Raw genomic sequence first — 18816 nt, 5'->3', positions numbered from 1 at the left:
AGCTCCTCAGGAGACCTTTCTGCAAGGACTTTCCTGTCAGTAGAAATTTGTTCCTGAGTGCTGCAGGCCCTCCTGCTGAGTTCTCAAAATGGGTGTTCACAAAAGTGAGATTTGAGAGTTCTTGAGCTGGTGCTGTTCCCTTGGCACCTAAAGATTTTTCACTGGAGACCAGGGCAATGTGCATGTTTCTTGCACTGCTGTTCAGCTGTTTCTGCTGTTGCAGTCAAGTGCAAAGGGCAGCATCTTCAGGATGGTAAATATGCAGTTAGGTTCCCTTCTTTAACTTAAAGATAGGTGGAGGAACCTTTCCCCTAGTTACATGGGTTTGAAAACAGTGCTGCTAAAAATGTCATCCAAAAGAATTACTTTGCAGTTTAAAAGCTTGCTTTCTTCCTTCTCAGGACTGTTGTGAGATTCTCAGCTAGAAACTTTTTGAAAAATAATTTAAACTCAGAGTACACTAAAGTAAAATATACTTTTTATATGTTTACAGAGGATTTTGTTTTTGTGATTGGCACCAGATTGTGTCCATCTGAGGGGCTGCAGCAGCTCCTGTGAGCTGCTTTGCTTACAGAACACCTCTCTGTCACTATTTTTATGTGGAAGATATAAACTGTGAGTTTATTTTTTCCTTTTCTTGAAAATACAGAATGGGTTTGGGTTGGAAGGGTCCTTGAAGATTTCAGCAGAGTATGTGTCTCTTTCAAAAAATGCTTAAAAATTGCATTCTTCAAAATTGTTTGTCTTTGGCTTTCAAACAGGTGGAATCTACTAGTAACCCCAGGTAAGATTCCCTTTTCCAAAACAGCCATCACCTTCTCCAAAGTTTAATAGCCCTCAGATTTGATGATAAGGAGCAGATGAATGGAATCTCTCTTGGGTAAGTAGCCTGCCTTCCTCAGGGAGCAAGTAGGATGGAGCTGTTCTGAAAAAAAAACCACAACTGGGTTCAAATGTAACCATTCATTTATTTAGCAGCTCTATAAGCAATGACGTTATTAATTAACCACACTGGTGTCAGGCATCACTCTGTCCCCATGCTACATGTAATCATACTTGAATATTCAAGCACAAACTCTTGGTGAAGTTGGAGTATATCTGATTCAATACTGCACTTCTGGGCCACAGTGGGTTGATCTGAGCACCATTTGAAATCAATAGCAAAGCCCTGTCACTTCTCTCCTCTTGGTTTTGGGGCTTTTTTTTTGTTTGTTTTGTTGGGTTTTGTTTTGTCGTTTTGGTTTTTGGGGGTTTTTTTGTGAAAAAGAACTCTAGGTTATTCAGTTTTGATTAGCTTTAAAACCATAGGTAATTTGATAATTTTACTTCATCTGTGTCAGATTAATTCTACCTGTGTCTTTTCTGATTGCCATGACTTAGAGGGTTAGTATAGCTACACATAGTAATTTATAGCTACAAATGGTAATAGAGAAGGAGACAGGGTGCCAGGAAGGGGTTAAGAAGTCAGAATTTTCATAATGTAGTGTTGAAAAAACACAGAGGACTGTTCTCCTGGGGTTTGGGATAAAGGATGCATGTATGATGGGTGCTGTGAATCCATAATGCCTCCTCCTCAAGTGCTGCTGCTATTGCCTTAGCTCAAAAGCATTTAACACCCACTTTGCCTATTCTGGTCATAAACCTTTTCAGAATGGATAGGAAATCTGCCTCACTATGGTTTGTTTTCAAAGTGCTTCTTTTCCATCCTTGAGGTTTCCATAGCAACCTGGATAATTTGTTTGAATTGGAGCATCCTGGCCTGTCCTGTCTGCACCTAAGTTCTGCTGAGATCTTGCAGGTATCATCTCAACCCACTGGGGAGTGCCTGGTGATGGCTGGCCATGAGAGCACTGGCCCTTCCCCATGAGTCACCACTCATCAAGGTGACAGATGTGTGCTTTCTGCCCTGTGTTCCAATTTGATTTACCTCCTCCTGCTGTGTGGTGTTCAGAGGAGCTTTGTGGAGTTATTGCAGCTCCCTTGTAGCTGGCAGGTCCTTGGTGGCTCACGCTGGGAAAGCACCTCTCGAGGGAGCTGGGAGGCCTTGTTTTAAGTGAAGGCAGTGGGGACTGTATTGAAGAATTTAAATCAGAATAAGGAGCAAGGAGGTCTGTTCCATGGTCCCCATTGTTTGTTTGATTCAGGTTTCCCAGCAGAAACAAAAATTTTGTTCTGTTCACTCAGGAGATTTTGCTGGTTGAGTGAGACTTAGAGCAAAGTCTTCACCTCTCACAGGATCCTCCTGACAGACAGTGCTCACTGGATCCAGAATGGTGCTCAGCTGAAAGTTGTTTCCATCTAAACTTGGGTGTGCAGCTGCTTTGCTGGGTGTTGTTTGTTCTGTTGCTCTGCTCCCATTGCGGAGGCAATGCACAGATCCATGCTCAAGAGTGGGTTGACATTACAGCTGATCTCTGAAATGCCAGTGCCAGCCCCCTCTGCCCCTGTGTTTCCAGAAATGCCTTGTGCCAAGGCAAGCTGCCATGCATCTGGAAGAACATAGGGACTAGAAAGAGCCTCAGTGTTGGATGGGATGGGATTTGTAGCTGTGACTTAGCACAGACTTATCATTGGGTTCCCATCATCATTAGGGAGGGCTGTGGGAAGGCTTGTCCTGAAAGCTTCTGATGCGGAGAGCAAGAGATAAAGCAGGAGTGAGCAGAGACATGAGTTGCCAGAGGGTGTATGGCCCAGATGTACAACCCACACTTCCTGGCTGGTTTGTCAGGATGCAGAATCTACATGGTTCCCAGTTTCTGTTCCCCACCTCCTGCTTTTTGGGGGCAGATGTGTGTGAAGGAGACAGTCTGGCCAACTGGCATGGCATGCCTTTGGCTTGAGACACCTGTGGGAGCTTGGAGAGGAGAGTGCAGGAAGGTGAAGGCTCCCCAGTTTTTTGAGACAAGCAAGGGCAAGTGGTGGAAGAGGGATTAAAAATTGCCTGATGGTATTTTCTGTTGGGAAGCAGTGGGAGGGAAAGGGTGGAGAAGTGGTGGTCACATCAGTGAGACAGTGTGTGACAAACTGTACATAATGCAAAATTTGCCAATAGCTGCACTTTCAGAGCACTGATGGAGCCATGACAGCTCATGGCAGAGAAGAGATTGTTACCCTGGAATAAGCTGACAGGCCAGCCTGAGGAAATCCTCCCAGGCCTCAGGGCAAGGAGTGAGTGAGTGAACCAGGGCAGGGTAGACAGGACACAGCATCATCTTGGTGCTGCAGCAGCCATGGGTGAAAAAGAATGTCCTGAGCATTGGCTGCTCCTCTGTAACACCTCTGTATTTTGCACTAAATATTTTTTCCTGGTGACCCTTGCCAGTTGTCTTCTGGCTTTACTTCCCTTACAGAGACTAAAGTGGCTCTATTTTACCTTAGAAAAGATCATTCCTCAGCTTTGAGCACTATGGGCTTTCATCTGACAGGAATGGGGTTATGCTTTTTTTCTCTCTGCTTGTCTGCATTGGCACCACTCTGGCTCCTCTTGGCAAGGCAGGGCTTCAGTTGCTGAACCATCACTCAGCAATTTACTACTTTGGTTGTTACAATTTTTGTCTAAAGTCCCCAGAAACGTTTAGAGATTGAACAAAAATGTCTCGAGGATTCGGTTACTTGAAGCCTGATAGTTCAATTGTCAAGAAACTTCTGTTTTTAATCTCTAGACCACAGTTGATTTCTTTCTTGATTGTTTACAAATAGACTTTTAAAGAGAAGAAAAAAAATGAAATTTATTCTGCTGAAATAAGTGGATGCTTTACAGTGCTTTTAGCTGCAGAAGAAAATGGAAGATGAAATCCATCGAAGTGTTAAGATCTGATTTGTGGCACCAACTTCAGATTTTTAATCTTGACTCAAACAGAAAAGATTTTCCTTTTGTCTGACCTTCAGAGCAGACAGAACCTTTGGGGCCATGCTCTCTGTTAGGTCTCTGTGACCCAACAAGGTGAGGCCTTCCTTGTTATATTTGAGATGTGTGGCCAGTTTTGTCCAAATCTGAGAGAAGACGGGAGGTCTCAGAAATAATTGAATTGCACTCTTGCAAAGCTCAGCAGTTGGGTACAGAAGAGAACCCAGGACAGGTGTTCTGTGCTCTGGGCTCCCTGGCAAGGAGCAGAGAATCCTCCTGTCCTCCCTGCCTTGCCAGGACCATTTGTGCTCTGCAGCTGGCAGCTCAGAGTGCAGGGCCATCAGCGCTGTCCCAGCCACCAGCTCAGTGTGGAGCATGTGGAGGGTTGGGAATTCCCAGGATTCATCAGCAAAGTTCTTCCCTGCCCACAGAAAGTCTGTTTTCTTCCTAGACATTTTAAATAATTTTGTGGGGCAAAACATTTCTTCTGGATTTTGAACCTGAGACAGAATGTCCTGAACTAGAAATCCTCATTTCTGTGCTGCTTACTTGATAGGGTCACAGTAACAGCTGGACATGGGAACACCTTGATATTTAGAGCCATGGGAGGTTAGAGGTTTTACTTCATGTAACAGCAACTTGTACCAGGAGGAACTTCCAAAGCAGAGTCAGTATCTTAATTAGTTTAAAGTGTAGTTTCATTCTTTAAAGAGTTGAGTTTCTTGCAATCACTGGTCTTTGGTCATTGGAACGCCACTTTTTTCTTGGGTCCTCATATCACTGTGCCCTGATGCATCAGCAACAGTGCTGGGGAAAGCTGCCATCCCTTCTGATGCCTTTGAGGCCAAACAAGGGAAATTTAATGTAGCAGTTTTTTGTCAGGAAACACTTTGCAGCTCTCTTTCAAAGTAAAGAGTTTTATTACTACATTTATTATTAGTGGTGTGCTGACAGCCAAATGCTGCTAACTTGTGAAGTGCAACTGAAAGACTGACTTTTCACTTCAGCTGTCACTTTACAATTGAAACAATTCTATGTAGAGAATAAAATAATACATTTCTCTGAGAAGCATTCATACATTCAAACATTTTAGTCTGTACTTTCTCCTAATGACATGGGGCAGAAGGTTTATGGGATTTATTGCAGCTCATAAAAAGGCAGGCAGGACTGAAACTGAGATATTTGAGGGAAAAGGAGCTTTGAACACATATATTTTGTATTAACTGTGTGGGATCATGAACTTCCCACAAGTGCTGACAAGTGTTTGTCATGTCTGCCAGGATCATACCCTGAAGCTCTCTGTAAAAAAGAAAAAGCCAGGAATCAATAACCTGGCTGAATTTTCCACTCCTTACTTTAGGAAGACTTGGAAAGAAATTCTTTCAGCTAAAATAGCCAAGTTATATATAAAAATGAGACATATACAAATATGACAAACCTTTTCTCTTAAAGTGCTATTTTATCTAAAACCTTAAAACCTCAGTAAGTGTCAAGGGGGCACCATTTCTGTGGCAGATTGCCTGGTGAGATGTAAAAATCCTTCTGTACACTGGACATATCCAGTTTGAAACATCCCTCAGAGAATTTGTCCTTCCTAGCAATTCCCTGCTGGGTTGGGAAGAGCTTTCTGCTGGAAGTTTCCATGAGCTGCCTGCAAGGATCCCAGCAGCAGCAGCAGCCTGAGCCTCCTCACCTTGTGCATGGCTGCCCTGCAGTACATGGCAAGGGCTGGTAGGGAATTTTCTTGTGCTCTAGTACCTGAGGCTTCTTCCTCATCTCCTGCTGTGGGGAACAGAAATCCTGGTGCTCAGGGTGTGCAGGAGACGGCAGCCTGCAGGGGGCTGGGAGCAGGGTGTGCTGCAGAGCCAGCCAAACCTTCCCTTCCTCTGGAGATTTCCAGTGCTGCAGCTATGGCTCTGCCAGCACCTGCCTGCTGCCAAGGGGACATGTGCTTATTCCTCCCTGTGCTCTTGGCTGCAGGGCTCTCCGTGGCAGCCCCAAATGATGCCAGGCAGGATGCCCCTTGGCATGGCCCAGGGGAGTGTGAGGAATTTAGAGAAATACTTCAAGGGTCGTGTCAGGCATTTAAAATGCTGGCTGCATGTTGGCCTGCTGGCTGCCTGAGTGTGAGGGTGTGTGATCCTTACTGTAGGATTACCCTCAGCAGTCAGCTGCTGGGCTGGCTTGGCTTTAATTTAATTATTTCTAGGGGAGAAAATGTTAAAAAGCTACTGAAGTCTAAACAGTGGAAAGGAAGGTAAAGGATATCCAACCAAACACATGAGGAAAGGATATGACAGCCCTGAGGGCATAGCTCATGTGTGTTGTTAGCCAGTTAATTCCCTGGTGTAAATGCATTCACATGTGCTGGAGAGAGGCCTGGCTGCCCAGATAAGCTGCCTTCTGTGTGCTGCAGTTTTGATGTGATAGCTAGAAAGAAACAACAGTTTGTTTTTCCAAGCAGAAGTGTTACAGTGGGTTTCAGCTGGGTCTCATTGGGTAACTTGGGTTCCTCCATCAGAAAGGTACACTTTGGAATTTAAATCAGATGTGCAGGCAGAGAAAGAGACACAAAGACTTTTGCTTTCAGACATGGTTTGTATTTGTTGCCTGTTTATTGGTGTGTCATCTCCAATAAACAGGTCACAGTTGCTGAATGTTTTTATTGCTATTTTAAAAATGGTTGGTCCAAGATATGAATTCTGGTGGAGAGAGAGCAGCAACTCCTTCCTCTCTCCTGACAGAAATGGGTACCCAGACCAGGATGCTGAGTGGACATGTACACAGTGAGGTGGCTGGAAATGCCCCCTCCCAGGGCAGCAAGAAGCAGCTTTTACTCTTAAGTATGTTTTGGGAGGATATTTGAAACTTCCATGGATTAAGGCATCTTGCTGGGAAGCAGCTTATCCTGCTGGCTCTCATGGGATCCCATCAGCTCTGACAGACAGTGAACTGCTCTGTTTTGGGGCATGAACTGTGGTGTTCACTGTGAGTGCCCAGCTACTGGTGGTTTCTGTAAAAGCCCTGGCCCTTCAAAAGTTTCTTCTCCTACAGGAAGAGGTGGGTATCCACCCCTACATCTTCTTTTTAATCGTTCCTTTCCCATCTATGGCATGAGACCTGATGGCCAGCAAAAGGCTGTGTGTGTGTTTCCAATAATCACATTTTTAAAGGAATAACCCAATGACAATTTCCATGCTGGTAATTTCCATGCTGTTTCAGCAGCAATAATTGTGCCTCCTCCTATAAAACTGGTGATTTAACTATGCAAGACCCCAAATATGAATATAAAATGTTCCTAGCTCTGGTAAAGGTTCCATACTGTGCCTGTGCAGTGTGCTGGCATGCAATGTTGACTTCGTGAAAGGAAATGAAATCTTGAAATTGGGGAACAAAGTGAGCAGAACACAAAGGAGATGAATTATGATGAAATGAAAGAATACTAGAAAATTCTGAAAATGAAAATATTTAAATGGAATAGGATGACATGAGGTACAGTGAAAAGTTTCGAAACTTGGTGAAATGACACATATTGAAATCTCAAAATCAAGGAACAAAGTGAACCAGAGAGACAGAAAAAGAATCATGATGAAATTTGCTCAGGTGCACAGCGCCACGTGGGTGGTAGCAAGGAGCAAGGTGTGGAGGGAGCAGTGTTGGGGTGCAGCTGTGTGCAATGCCTTCTGCATTGCAGTGTCCCTGGAGCTCTGGGCTTTGTTGGGGCTGGGGTTTTCTCAACCCTAACTCTGAGAGAAGCAGTGCTGAAAGCAGCATTTTCTGAGGCTGAGGCGCTCAGCCTGTGGGTGCTGCTAAGGAGAAAAGCATGGAGGGAGCAAGGGTGCTGCAGTGCATTGGGGATTTTTGCAGTGAAATGGATTGGAACGTGCCAAGATGATACTCATTGAACTCATGCAATTCCATTTCCTTTCATGAAAATTCAATTCATGAAGAATTTTCGTTTCATGAAAGGAAATGACATCTCCAAACCATAGAAGGAAGGCAACCAAATGCATGGGACAGGAGGTATGACGAAATGAAAAACAATTGAAAGAAAACCTGAAAATTCTGAAATTAAGTGAAAACTTTTAAGAGGAATGGGATTACATAAATTGCACTGAAAAGTTCCAAAACTTTTCTAAATTATACCCATTGAATTCTCCCTATCAGAGCAAAGTGAGCTGAACGTACGGGAGAGGAATTACGATAAAATGAAATGCAATAAAAAAAAAGGAATATCTGAAATGAAATGAAATGAAAACAATTAAATTGAATGGGTTGACATGAAGTGCAGTGAAATGGACTGAAAGTTGTCGAAATGTTACTCATTGAAATCACAAGATTTCATTTCCTTTCATTAAATGACGCTGGGAGAAAGTGAAATGAAGGCCATTATTTAAACTACTTGAGTAAATATTTTTTTAATGTTAGCACCTTGGAAATCTAACTCTGGGGATTATGTCACAGGATATATTTTCTAAATTTTCTCAAATAATATCTTCAAGTCCTCTCAGTTATTACCATGGTGATCTTGCTCCAACTCAGCATTGAAATTTCCCAAAGCATTTTATAATCATATTTGTGAGGGTATTAAATATATCTGCGTTTGCCTTCATACTGAACTTTCTGTAGGAAACCAGACAGGCAGTTTGTACTGGGATATGTAATGCCAGAACAAGGCTCCTATGTCATCTTGTTTCTGCATGAGAGGCAAGCTCAGCCCCAGAAATCCTCCAAGTTCATCATCAGGCTTGTATTGGAGGGCTGTACTGAGGAAACAGAGTTGGGCCTTAGCTGTGCTGCAGAATCAAGTTGTCAGGAATTTAAGTGGTTATATGTAAATGGAGCTTTTGGAGAGAAAGTTGTTACATTGCAGCAGAGATGTATGGGCTAAATTTAGCCACTAAAATAAACTGTAAAAAACACAGCCCTCTGCAAGCTGGAATGATTCAATTTGACCAAACATAAAATTGTTCCCTTATTAAGTTAATAGTATCTCCCAACAAAAAGGCTTCAAACTGACCCTGGCCCTAAAGCTGCCTTGGGGAGCCAAGAAGTCAAGAGATTGCAGCCAGGTGTTTCATAAAGCCAAGGCTCCTAATGTTGCTTTTGCACTGGCAAGGAGCAAACCAGCCAGCCTTCTGGAAAGACACTAGCAAGTGCCTCTGGTCCCTGCTCTCCTGAAGCTCTGCTCTTCTGCTCTTGTTCCATTTTATCCCCTTTGAGACAGGGCTGTAATTAAAATGGTTTGTTTCCAATGCAGGTCCTGAAACACTGCCACTGCTAAGGCAATTGGGACCACTCCTAAGAGTTACCCAAAGACAAGGTTGAGAGTTTCTGATGGTGAGCTCACAAAACCAAGGCCATTTCTGTGTGCTGACTATGGCACAGGATGTGTATTACATATGTAAGCTTCTGGGGTTTTTTTCAGAGCATTTGTCCTCCTCTGCACAAAGAATGTGTTTTATGGCCAAACACAGTGAACTCACACTGGCTGCAGGTGCCCCAGCTTGGGCACAGAGCCAGAGCTGCTGGGGTGAGTGTGGATTCTGCTGTGGCTGATTGTCAGTGTGTGCTGGCAGTGCCCTGGTGCCTCTGCCCTGCGGTGCAGTGCTGCATGTGCACACTGGGCACTGTGGGACTGACTGCTTGGCAAGCCTCGGGCCCTGAGAGCATTGTCCTTGTCCCCTGAGCATCACAGAATTCCTGACACACTTGCTAAGCCTCCACTTCCTTCCTGGTTCCTAACCAAGCTTCAAAAATATCCATGAGTGGGTGAAGCTATATGGAGAGTGTCTGTATGGGAATCATCTAACATGAGCCCTGAAGAGGGGACAGACTAACCATTTCAGGCTCTTCCTCCCTCATGCTTTTCTACTCCTCCTCCCTCTACCTCCTTCCTATTCCTATCGTATGTTTTTCTTATGGTGTTGGGATTTTCTATCACTGAGAGTGCTTGGCACACAGCTTTAGAGCATGGTTCCAGCTGTCACTAATTTGCAAGCTTTTGTTTCAGCTCAGTAATACTCATATGCCATTTTCTGTCTGAGGATCTGATTCTGCATCGTATCAAAGAAGCACCGTAGAGCGCACAGGGGAATGGAAAATTTTAGGATCCCTACTAAATGGAAAAAAATGGAGTCACACCAAAGGAGGTATTTAAGCTTCGTTAGAGGTGGCAGACTTGGGAACAAGATCCCAGAGTCCTGCTCAGCCCTCTGATGGTGATGGTTCTTGTCTGGGTCCATTCCGTGTGATCTCTGCAGCTTATATCTGGGTCACTGTAACATTAGGGGCTTCAGATTTGGGCTTGCCTTGGAGCTCTCTTTGAGCATGGGTTTGTCCCTGACGGGTAGCGATCGGCTGAAAGCTGATGTGACGGGTCTGTCGGTACACTTTCATAGCCATAGAATCAGGGTATTGATAAAAACAGCAGTGCGGTGAAACGCAGAAAGCCGAATTACGGCCGTGGCAGTCCGGGACCCGCCTGAAGCCCCACTGGGTGCCGCGGGGCAGGACAGGGATGCCCTGGAGTTAAGGGGAGGGGGCGAAGGGATGGAGCGCGATGGCTGCCCCGCCCCGGGCTGTGCCGACACCCCCGCTCCGAGGGGACGCGGCGGGCGGGGGCGGCGGTGCGGGACGCGTCATGCGGACCGGGAGCCCGGCCGGCCGCGAGTGGGCTCCGCTGCGGCCCGAGCGCGCTGCCGTCTGAGCATGCTCCCGCGGGGCTCCGCCGCTATATAACGGGGCCGGGGGGCCGGCGGCAGCGGCTCTGCTGAGGCAGCGGGGGAGCTCCGCTCGGCGCTGCGCTCCGGTCCTGCCGTACTGCGCCTCTCTGCACCGCTCCGCTCCGCACGGTACCGCAGCGCTCCGCTCGGCACAGCGCTCCGCTCCGCTCGGTACCGCGCTCTACTCCACTCCGCTCAGCGCTCCGCTCCGCTCAGCGCTCCATTCGCACCGAGGTCTCTCCGGACAGCCGCGGTCCGCGCTGCTCCGCACGGCCCCGCACGGCCCCGCGGGGCCCGTCCCTGCCCCGCCGCCGCTGCCCGCCGGAGCCTCGGCGCCCGGCACGGCCGAGGCAGCGCGCCCCGCTCCGCCGGCCCCGGCCCCCGCGGAGGGCGCTCCCGCGGGCGGCAGGATGGCCGCGAAGCCGGCCGAGCTGATGGGCATCTGCTCCAGCTACCAGGCGGTGATGCCGCACTTCGTCTGCGTGTCCGAGGAGTTCCCGCCGCCCGCCCGCCCCGCCAAGACCCCCAAGGGCAAGCTGCGGCGGCCGCGGCAGTCGCGCTTCAAGACGCAGCCGGTGACTTTCGACGAGATCCAGGAGGTGGAGGAGGAGGGGGTGTCCCCCATGGAGGAAGAGAAGGCCAAGAAGTCCTTCCTGCAGTCGCTGGAGTGCCTGCGGCGGAGCACCCAGAACCTCTGCCTGCAGCGGGACCGCCTGGGCAGCTGCCGCCTCCGCAACAGCCTCGACTCCAGCGACTCGGACTCGGCCCTGTGAGCGCGGCCCGGCCCGGCACGGCACGGACTGAGCTCGGAGCTGCGGGAGCCGCACAGGAGCGCCCGCACGGGCGGCCGGCTCGGGATGTTTTCTAAGAAAGCGCTTGTACCTTCGTTTCTATTTGATTGTATGAAACTCACCATTTAAAAGACAAAAAAAATATTATCTTTTCTATTCGTTAGAAGAAATGAGCTGTTTTAGATGCATTGAGCTGCCGGACTTTATATTTATTTTTGCATTTAAACTGTTGACTGCATTAATTTAATATGTTTCTACCTGAATGTCTGTTATTATTTCCATAAAAGAGTAATAAATCTGATATATTTGCACAGTACTTACTGGGCTGTCCTTATTTCAGGGATCCAACTGTCCTTGTTCAGCTTTCAGGGGTAAAGGGATTTAAAATCTGTCGGTAGCTAGTGCAGAGCCAGCAATGCTTTTCTCGGTGATGCTGCTCAGAGAGGTTTTGCAGGCTGTACTGTCAATGTACTTAATGAGACAAAAGTCAAGTTAGACCGATTTGAAACTATTTACTTCTTTGAGGTCTTTGTGTTAACCTGAATTGAGGTTTAGAGAGCGTTTATAACTGGTGCCCAAGAGCCTTAATGCAACTGGGCAAGCCTCTTGCATTCACAAAAATTGCATATATAGTTTCTATTTTCATCCAAGTTGGTTTTGTCTCTTCTCCCCTTCCTCTTCTGACCCATAAATTATTTAGTGCTGCAGATGGTTTTGATTTTGATTAGATGGTTTTGGTAATTGGTTAGAATGTAGTTTTATTTACCAGAGCAATTGAAACAATGTGGATGTGCTTTTCCTGGAGTTTAAAACTAAGGGGATTTTGATGATGGTAAATTTGTAGGAGTGAGGCTTCTGTTGGGTTGCTGCATGTGTGTGTGTGCAGGTGCATGTAAGGTTTCCTCTGTTTGTGGGATACATGCTGAAAAGCATCTGAAGCCCTCCGCAGAATGGAAACCAAATTCCTGGACTGGGAATATTCTGCCTGTATTTTCTCCATTTTCTTGAAACATTCCTGTGCTAATAGTGTAATCCTGTAGTAGGACCTTCCTTGAAGGCAAGTCTCTGGAAATTAAAACTTCCCAATCAGAAGGCATTAGCTGATACTGAGCTGTAGCTAATATTTCTCTGGTGTGATTATGGTGTTTCCAATGGCATGGTTTGGGGTGCAATCATACTGATCAGTTGGAGAGGTAAGGGCTGGGGCGGAGGAAGGAGATGGACAGGGGGCTGGTGAACAGGGTGTTTTGGTAGGACTGAGCAGCACAGACCTCTGCCCTCTGGGCACTCAAGTACAGCACATGATCCATGTGACTGGCTCCTGGATGCAGCAAAACTGAAGCTCATCTCTTTCTAGCCTAAAGCTGAGGAAAATCCTGGGGGCATGGGGTGTGGCTTGTTTTTGGACAGGTAAGGACCTGTCCAACTCCCTTGAGTCCCAGCATCTCCAGCTGACCTCCAGCACCAGGGGAGGGTTCTGCAAGCAATTCAGCAGGTAAGGAAACAGGTCTGGGCTCTGACCCAACCTCCTCATGAAAAAGCATTTAAATGACCCCACGTGCCTCCCTGCATGCAGCCTGTGAAACAGCTTTTCTCCCTTTGCAGTTCGACCCTTGTGGCTGCTTTCTCTGCATGGTAGGCATGTACATAACATAACAAGGCAAAGCAACTTGACCTCCAGAACAACTTTCATTCAGGCAGGCAACTGGAATCAGTAAGAAAATCAGTTGTCAACAGCTGGGCTAATTTTCCTCATCAAATTCCTAACAGTAATTCAATTCTGGAGGTTCTGGGTTTGGGAAAGGGTTTGCAACATCTGCAAACCCTTTCCCAAACATCATGTGGTAACTCTGTAGCCATGTGTCTCATGTTACATAATGTACACAGCTAAAAAAGCCCCATAAGATTTCCAGAGATTGTAGAATGTCCTTCTGATACTGCAGGTTTTAGGCTACTTTTCAGTCTCCCTTTGCTGTCAGGTCTGGTACAAATCCAAAGTGTGAGGTGTAGCTTCAAGAGGCTGTGAGCACATGATCCTTGTCTCTGTTGCTAATTTTTGTTTCGCAGCTGGGGTTGCTAGCAGGCCCTTTGCCATTGCTGCTGCCATCCCTCCTTCAGCATGCAGCTGTGCTGCCACCACGCAGGAGGCACAGGAGGCTGTGCAGCAGCTGAGCCATGGATGCTCTCTTCCTGGAAGGGTGAGAATAGCTGTGCTCTCCTTTCTGTCTCAAGAGACAAATGTAGATGTTAACACATCTACAAAGAGCATTTGAAAATCTGCTGTAGCATGTTTGAGGAAAATGTCATATTCCAGTGGTTAGGCTGAATAAACGAGTTTCTCTTCAACTGTTCTTTGTTGACATTTTTCTGTTCCATTTCAGAGCGAATAACATGGGAGATGCCAATGCTAAAGATAGGATAGTGTTTATCTTCCAAACAGTTGCAATCAAGGCAAAAGGGTGAAAAGCCAGGGTGATTTAGCTATGTCCTAGAGAGGCCTTCCTGAATCCAGCTGGAAAAATAAACCTCCCTCCCAGTCTTCCTGTGCTGCTAATTTTGAAGGTTTCTTGTGCTGTACTTTTTAGTGTCATGACTATCGTGTCTATTTGTCCTGTAAGGATTGCAGGAAGACTTATTACATTCACTTTAGCGAGGGTAATGACTGCATCAAAGGGGTTTGAGTCTGTCATCCACTCCCTAGGCTCGAGATGTGGGTTGTACATTTCCTTTCAGCAATTCACAGCTTAAAAATCATCCACAGATGCCACTTGCAGCGCTCCTCGGCACGGCAGTGAGTAGGCATGAGCACTCCATGCCTGCACAGGAGGGAGCTGGAAGCCAAATGCCCCTGGTGCAGCAGGACATCTCTCAGGGCACAGGTGAGGCTGAGCAGCCCAGGAGTGTCTTCAACACTATTTCTCCAAATTACAGGAAATTGCACTGGAGAATTTGTCTTTAACAGGACTGCCTGTTATTCTCATATCACTTTATATATAAATCATCCTGTCCTCGTGTCATCCGGTCAGTAAAAAGTTGAACTTGAAAGCAATTCTTTTATTCTCTTTCTGTTTTGTGTCCAGTCCCCTCCATGCCTGTCAGCATTTCTCCCATGTGCTTGTTTTTAAGGGCTGTGTTATTGTAAAACTTGTCATGCTGGTGTGGTGGATCTGTGCCTCCATGCTTATTTTGGCCTGATCAGTGTAGAGGGGATCTGGGAACAGTGCAGTATCATTGCTCTACTGGAATCAGGAAAAAAAAAATCCTCTCTGTTCATCTTACGAGAAAGCTTTTTCTGTTCTTTTGGCAAACATTTTAGCTAGGCTTGTTCAGTAATTAATGGAGGATTTCTAGGTGCAATTTAGTGTTCACCTCAAGAGGCTGAGGACAGTCTCCTCTCCAAGCCGTGTGTGCACCAGTTCTGCTCTTGCATAACTTCTTTCACCCCTGGGCTTCCAATAATTCACTGGCAACACTTCAGAGTGGAGCTGTTATCAGGAACAAATATGAGAAAGTTCTTCCAATTCCTGCACGTTTTTGTGCTGGGATCCTGAAAATGCATTTGCTTTAGGAGCTGGTTTATGATGACCCTTACCAGTGCTGGGGATCAGATCCTGCAGGAGCACAGTGGACAGCCTGAGGCACTGCTGTTGGTAAGAAGCACCACACTGTTCTTATCTAACCTCCAAAGTGACAGCAGAGCCATGGGACACAACACAAACTGAGGCATCTATTGAATTGTCAGGCTGACAGCAAACAAATTGCAGTGTAACAGAGGCCAGTGAGTGAGCTCTAGCAAATCTGGTTGCTGTGGTTTCTCAAATGTCAGCAGTGCCAGCAGTTGCTGGCTGCCTTCCATGAGGTTTGGCTCCCTGGCAGTGTGCATGGACCTCAGCCTCCAAGGCCTCTGGTCTTGGGCTTTTGAGCCACCATCAGAGAGAGCAGCATGGCTCTCCAGGCTGCACTGGGCCTTGCTGGAACCTCAGCTCCCATGGCAGGGCTCAGCCTGGGCTGTCTTTTGTACTTTGGGTTTGCATTTCTGTGGGGAGAAAAACCCTGGGGAGGTGCAGATAACCTGAAATCCCTGAGCTGGGCTCAGATTGTTTGTGCAGTGATGGTGCCCTGGATTTGCAGTTTGACTTTCCACAGCCATCTTAAATAGAGTGTGCAAGCTGAAAACAGTGTTTCAGCAAGGCTGGCTCCTAACTTAAGGGTATTTTTCAAGCTGTAAAGATGCAAGATTACATGCTGAGCAGAAAATAATCAGGTGTCCAATAACTGCACAACAAGAGGATCTCCTTTCTCCTGAAGTAGGAAGCCAGTGCACAGGACAGGGAGGTTACCAGGTCAGCCCTGAGAGCTTTGTCAAGTAGTATGCAGACTTCTCCTTGAGTAGCCTGAAGTCAGGTGTCTGAATTTGGAAGAATTCATTAATGGTGAGAATGAATTAATTCTCAAGCAGCATCTTGCCACAGGTGTGTGTCCCTGTGCCTGGTCTGTGTAATCTGGAGTGAGTGCTGCTAGTAGCAAAGCTGGCCAACCTTTGACTGTACAACAAAGCACTACCAGATATTTAACTGGAAGTGCAATTACTTAACTGGTCACAGATGAGAAGGAAATTCTTCCTGCAAAACCAAGAGCTGTGAAATCAGTCATGTAATGGTTTCTTGTGCCAGAGTATTAGCTTTAAGGCTATTAAATTTGTAAAGTTGGTAATTATGCATTTGTGACTCCTGTGTTAGCAAATATCATGGTATGTTACAAACAGCTTAGGGACAGATCCTGATTTTGGCTGCACTGGTGTCAGATTGGCTTTGGCTCAGCTGTGCTCAGGAGTCAATCTGGATTTGCTCCTTGTTGCATTCATGCTATTTGCTGATGTTGCTGAGCAGGTTTCTGGGCTGGCTTGAAATGTCCAAGGCACTTCTCCCCTGCTCCATCATGTTCGGGGTGCTCTGAGGTTTCACACAACCTCCCACAACTTTAACCATCCTTGTGTTTTGGAAGCAGTGGGAATGATGTGTGTGCCCTTGGCTGGGACATTGTCCCCTTCACCCACATGGAGAAGGAGCCAACAGCAGCAATGGTGAGAAGCTGGGGAAACTGGAGCAAGTGGGGAGAGGGCTTTCCTTTGTCTTCTCTGTCCATCCATACTAAAATGAGACCGCAGATGACTTGCTTTGAAACCCAGGTGAGGTTCACCTGGATCTGATTTCAAATAAAGCAAGATCTACTTCAGTAATTTATTGCTCTGTCCTAAACAGAGATCCTTTGTTTGGAAATGCTTGCATTAAAGAGGTTGAAGTTATTTATTAGGAATTGGTGAAAGGGAAGTTTTCTTCTTTAGTGTGATTTAAAACACTGTTTTTGTAGAAGTGGGGATTTTTTTTTTCTTCCTTGTGAAGAAAATTACCTTTCTTGGGCAAGAGGGAAGGGGATTGCTGAGAAGGGAGAGAGGCAGCAGAGCTTGCTTGTGAAACAGCTCTTGGCTAATACAAAACCATGGGAAGGATGTTTATGTGCTTGTTACTTTTAGTCTTGGATTCTTGCAAGTGAGAGTTTTCCCTTGGAGAAATATTTGGAGGTCCTGACCGTGGTGGTTAAAGATACATTTCAGGCTCTTTTCACAACAACCTCTAATGTCTGAGGGAGTCTGCAATCTGATGGCTCAAATGTTTTAGGGGAAATTCAGCAAGGTAACATGGTTTTTTCACTGTTCTCTGTGTAAAGACAAACAGAAGGAAAGCAGCACTGGACACATAGGTTATCACGTGTGCTCACTGTTAAGCATTTGCTGTTAGGAGAAGTTGGATGCATTTCAACTGTAAGTGGCTGACATTTGTTGGCTGGGATGTCCTGAGGTTCCTGTGCTCTAGAGGCAGACTGGAGGGTTGGGTTTTGAAGGGGCAGAAAGATGCAGCAGCACAGAAACCTGGAAGGACACAGCTCTGTAATTTGAGGAGTGAAGACAAAAATACCCAAACTCAGAGCAAAATTGGATGGGGCCTGCCTGCCTAAGACAGCAAAGAAGAGCCTGTTTTTAATCAACTTCTGTCAGTACTACCCCACAGTTTATGCACCCTTGGGATCCAGTGAACTGAAGAATGAAGTTTTGTCAGCTTTTACAAGTTCTGAAGCATATTGACATTTTCATGTGACATTTTTAGTTCTTTTTCCTGAAATAAATGTGAGAGTTATGGAGTTATCTATCAACTCCTCCTTTTCCCAGAAAATCAAACCAAAATAACAAATCCACAAGTTTTATGAGTTTAGTTATGAATTTTGTGACTATGTATGTGTTTACTCCCAGATATCACGTCCCTGTGTATTTTTACCATGCAGAGGAAGCAAGCAAGCAGGCCAAACAGGGGAGGTGGCAGGATTGCAGAGAATTCTGCTCATCTTTAGATGCCAAGGTGCTCCAGGTCTCAGAGCAGGGGTGCTGACAGCTGGGCCTCCCAGGGCTCACCTCTTGTCCAGCAGCAGGACATGGTCTCGTGCTTTCAGGGGCAGATGAAGGCAGATGGGTCAGGGAAGAGAGTGCTGTTCCTGCCCTTAGTGACACACTGCCCAACCCTGAGAAAAGTGCTTCTCTCTGGACCTCAGTTTCCATGTAGGAGAGCTGGGAATTTATGAGGCTTGGTTCATGAATCCATGCAGACAGAGATCTTTTGGTTTGCAGCCATGGGAGGTATGTTTGGTTGGCAAATGGGAAGGACATGGATTTATTCAGAGGACAAATGCCTAGCAATGTGATGTCAGGGTTTATACAAGCCCAGCTGTTTGGTGAGATCACCTGTGCCATGGAAGCAGGATTTGCTTTGCTGGAGAGCCTGGCACAGGGTCCAAGCCCCTCTGGGCCAGAGTCATAGAGTCATGGAATGGCTTGGCTTGGAAGAGACCTTAAAGATCACTCAGCTCCAGCTGCCCTGCCTTGGGCAGGGACTTCTTCCACTAGACTACATTGCCCCATTCAACCTGACCTTCAGCAGTTCCAGGGATGGGGCATTCACAACTCCTCTGGGCAACCAGTTCCAGGCTCCCACCACCCTCACAGTAAATAATTTCTTTCTAATATCCATCCTAAACCTGAGCTTTTTCAGTTTGAAACCATTTCCCATGTCACCTGTCAGAGGCTGTGTGCAGCCCCTGGCTGGCCAGAGGCACTTGCTCATTGGGGACACAAATATTCTTTTGGCTGCTCAAAGATATTTATGGAAACTGGGGAGAAAACAGTGTTCTGCCACTGCTGGTGAACTGGATTTCAGGCTGAGGAAGCTGATGAATGGTATTTACACATTCCTGGGACTGCATGTGGCCTTCTCAGGTGTCCCTTGCTCAGAAACCAAGAGTGGTGCCTTTCCTCCTTCTGCTGTGCAGGGATCCCATGGTGTCTCTGTGTTGGGAAAGGTCCTGTTTTGTTGGCATGAATGTGAGTCTGATTTAGGGAGAAAGG

General features: G+C 46.4%; 1 protein-coding gene across 1 annotated transcript; it reads left to right on the top strand.

Moving 5' to 3' along the window:
* The first annotated feature begins 10936 nt into the window (after positions 1-10936).
* C6H11orf96 (chromosome 6 C11orf96 homolog) lies at positions 10937-11679 on the top strand. The gene has a single exon (XM_058026565.1). It carries the CDS (start codon positions 10983-10985, stop codon positions 11343-11345), a length of 363 nt encoding a protein of 120 aa, XP_057882548.1. The 5' UTR covers positions 10937-10982; the 3' UTR covers positions 11346-11679.
* Positions 11680-18816: the final 7137 nt, after the last annotated feature.

This window comes from Melospiza georgiana, chromosome 6 (assembly GCF_028018845.1).
Source record: "Melospiza georgiana isolate bMelGeo1 chromosome 6, bMelGeo1.pri, whole genome shotgun sequence".
NCBI lineage: Eukaryota > Metazoa > Chordata > Aves > Passeriformes > Passerellidae > Melospiza > Melospiza georgiana.
Note: the sequence above shows the minus strand (reverse complement) of the source record. Positions and strands in the feature narration are given on the sequence as shown.

Bases quoted from the DNA above. Each gene is read 5' to 3' on its own strand.
- C6H11orf96 (XM_058026565.1), top strand. From the start codon at position 10,983: ATGGCCGCGAAGCCGGCCGAGCTGATGGGCATCTGCTCCAGCTACCAG.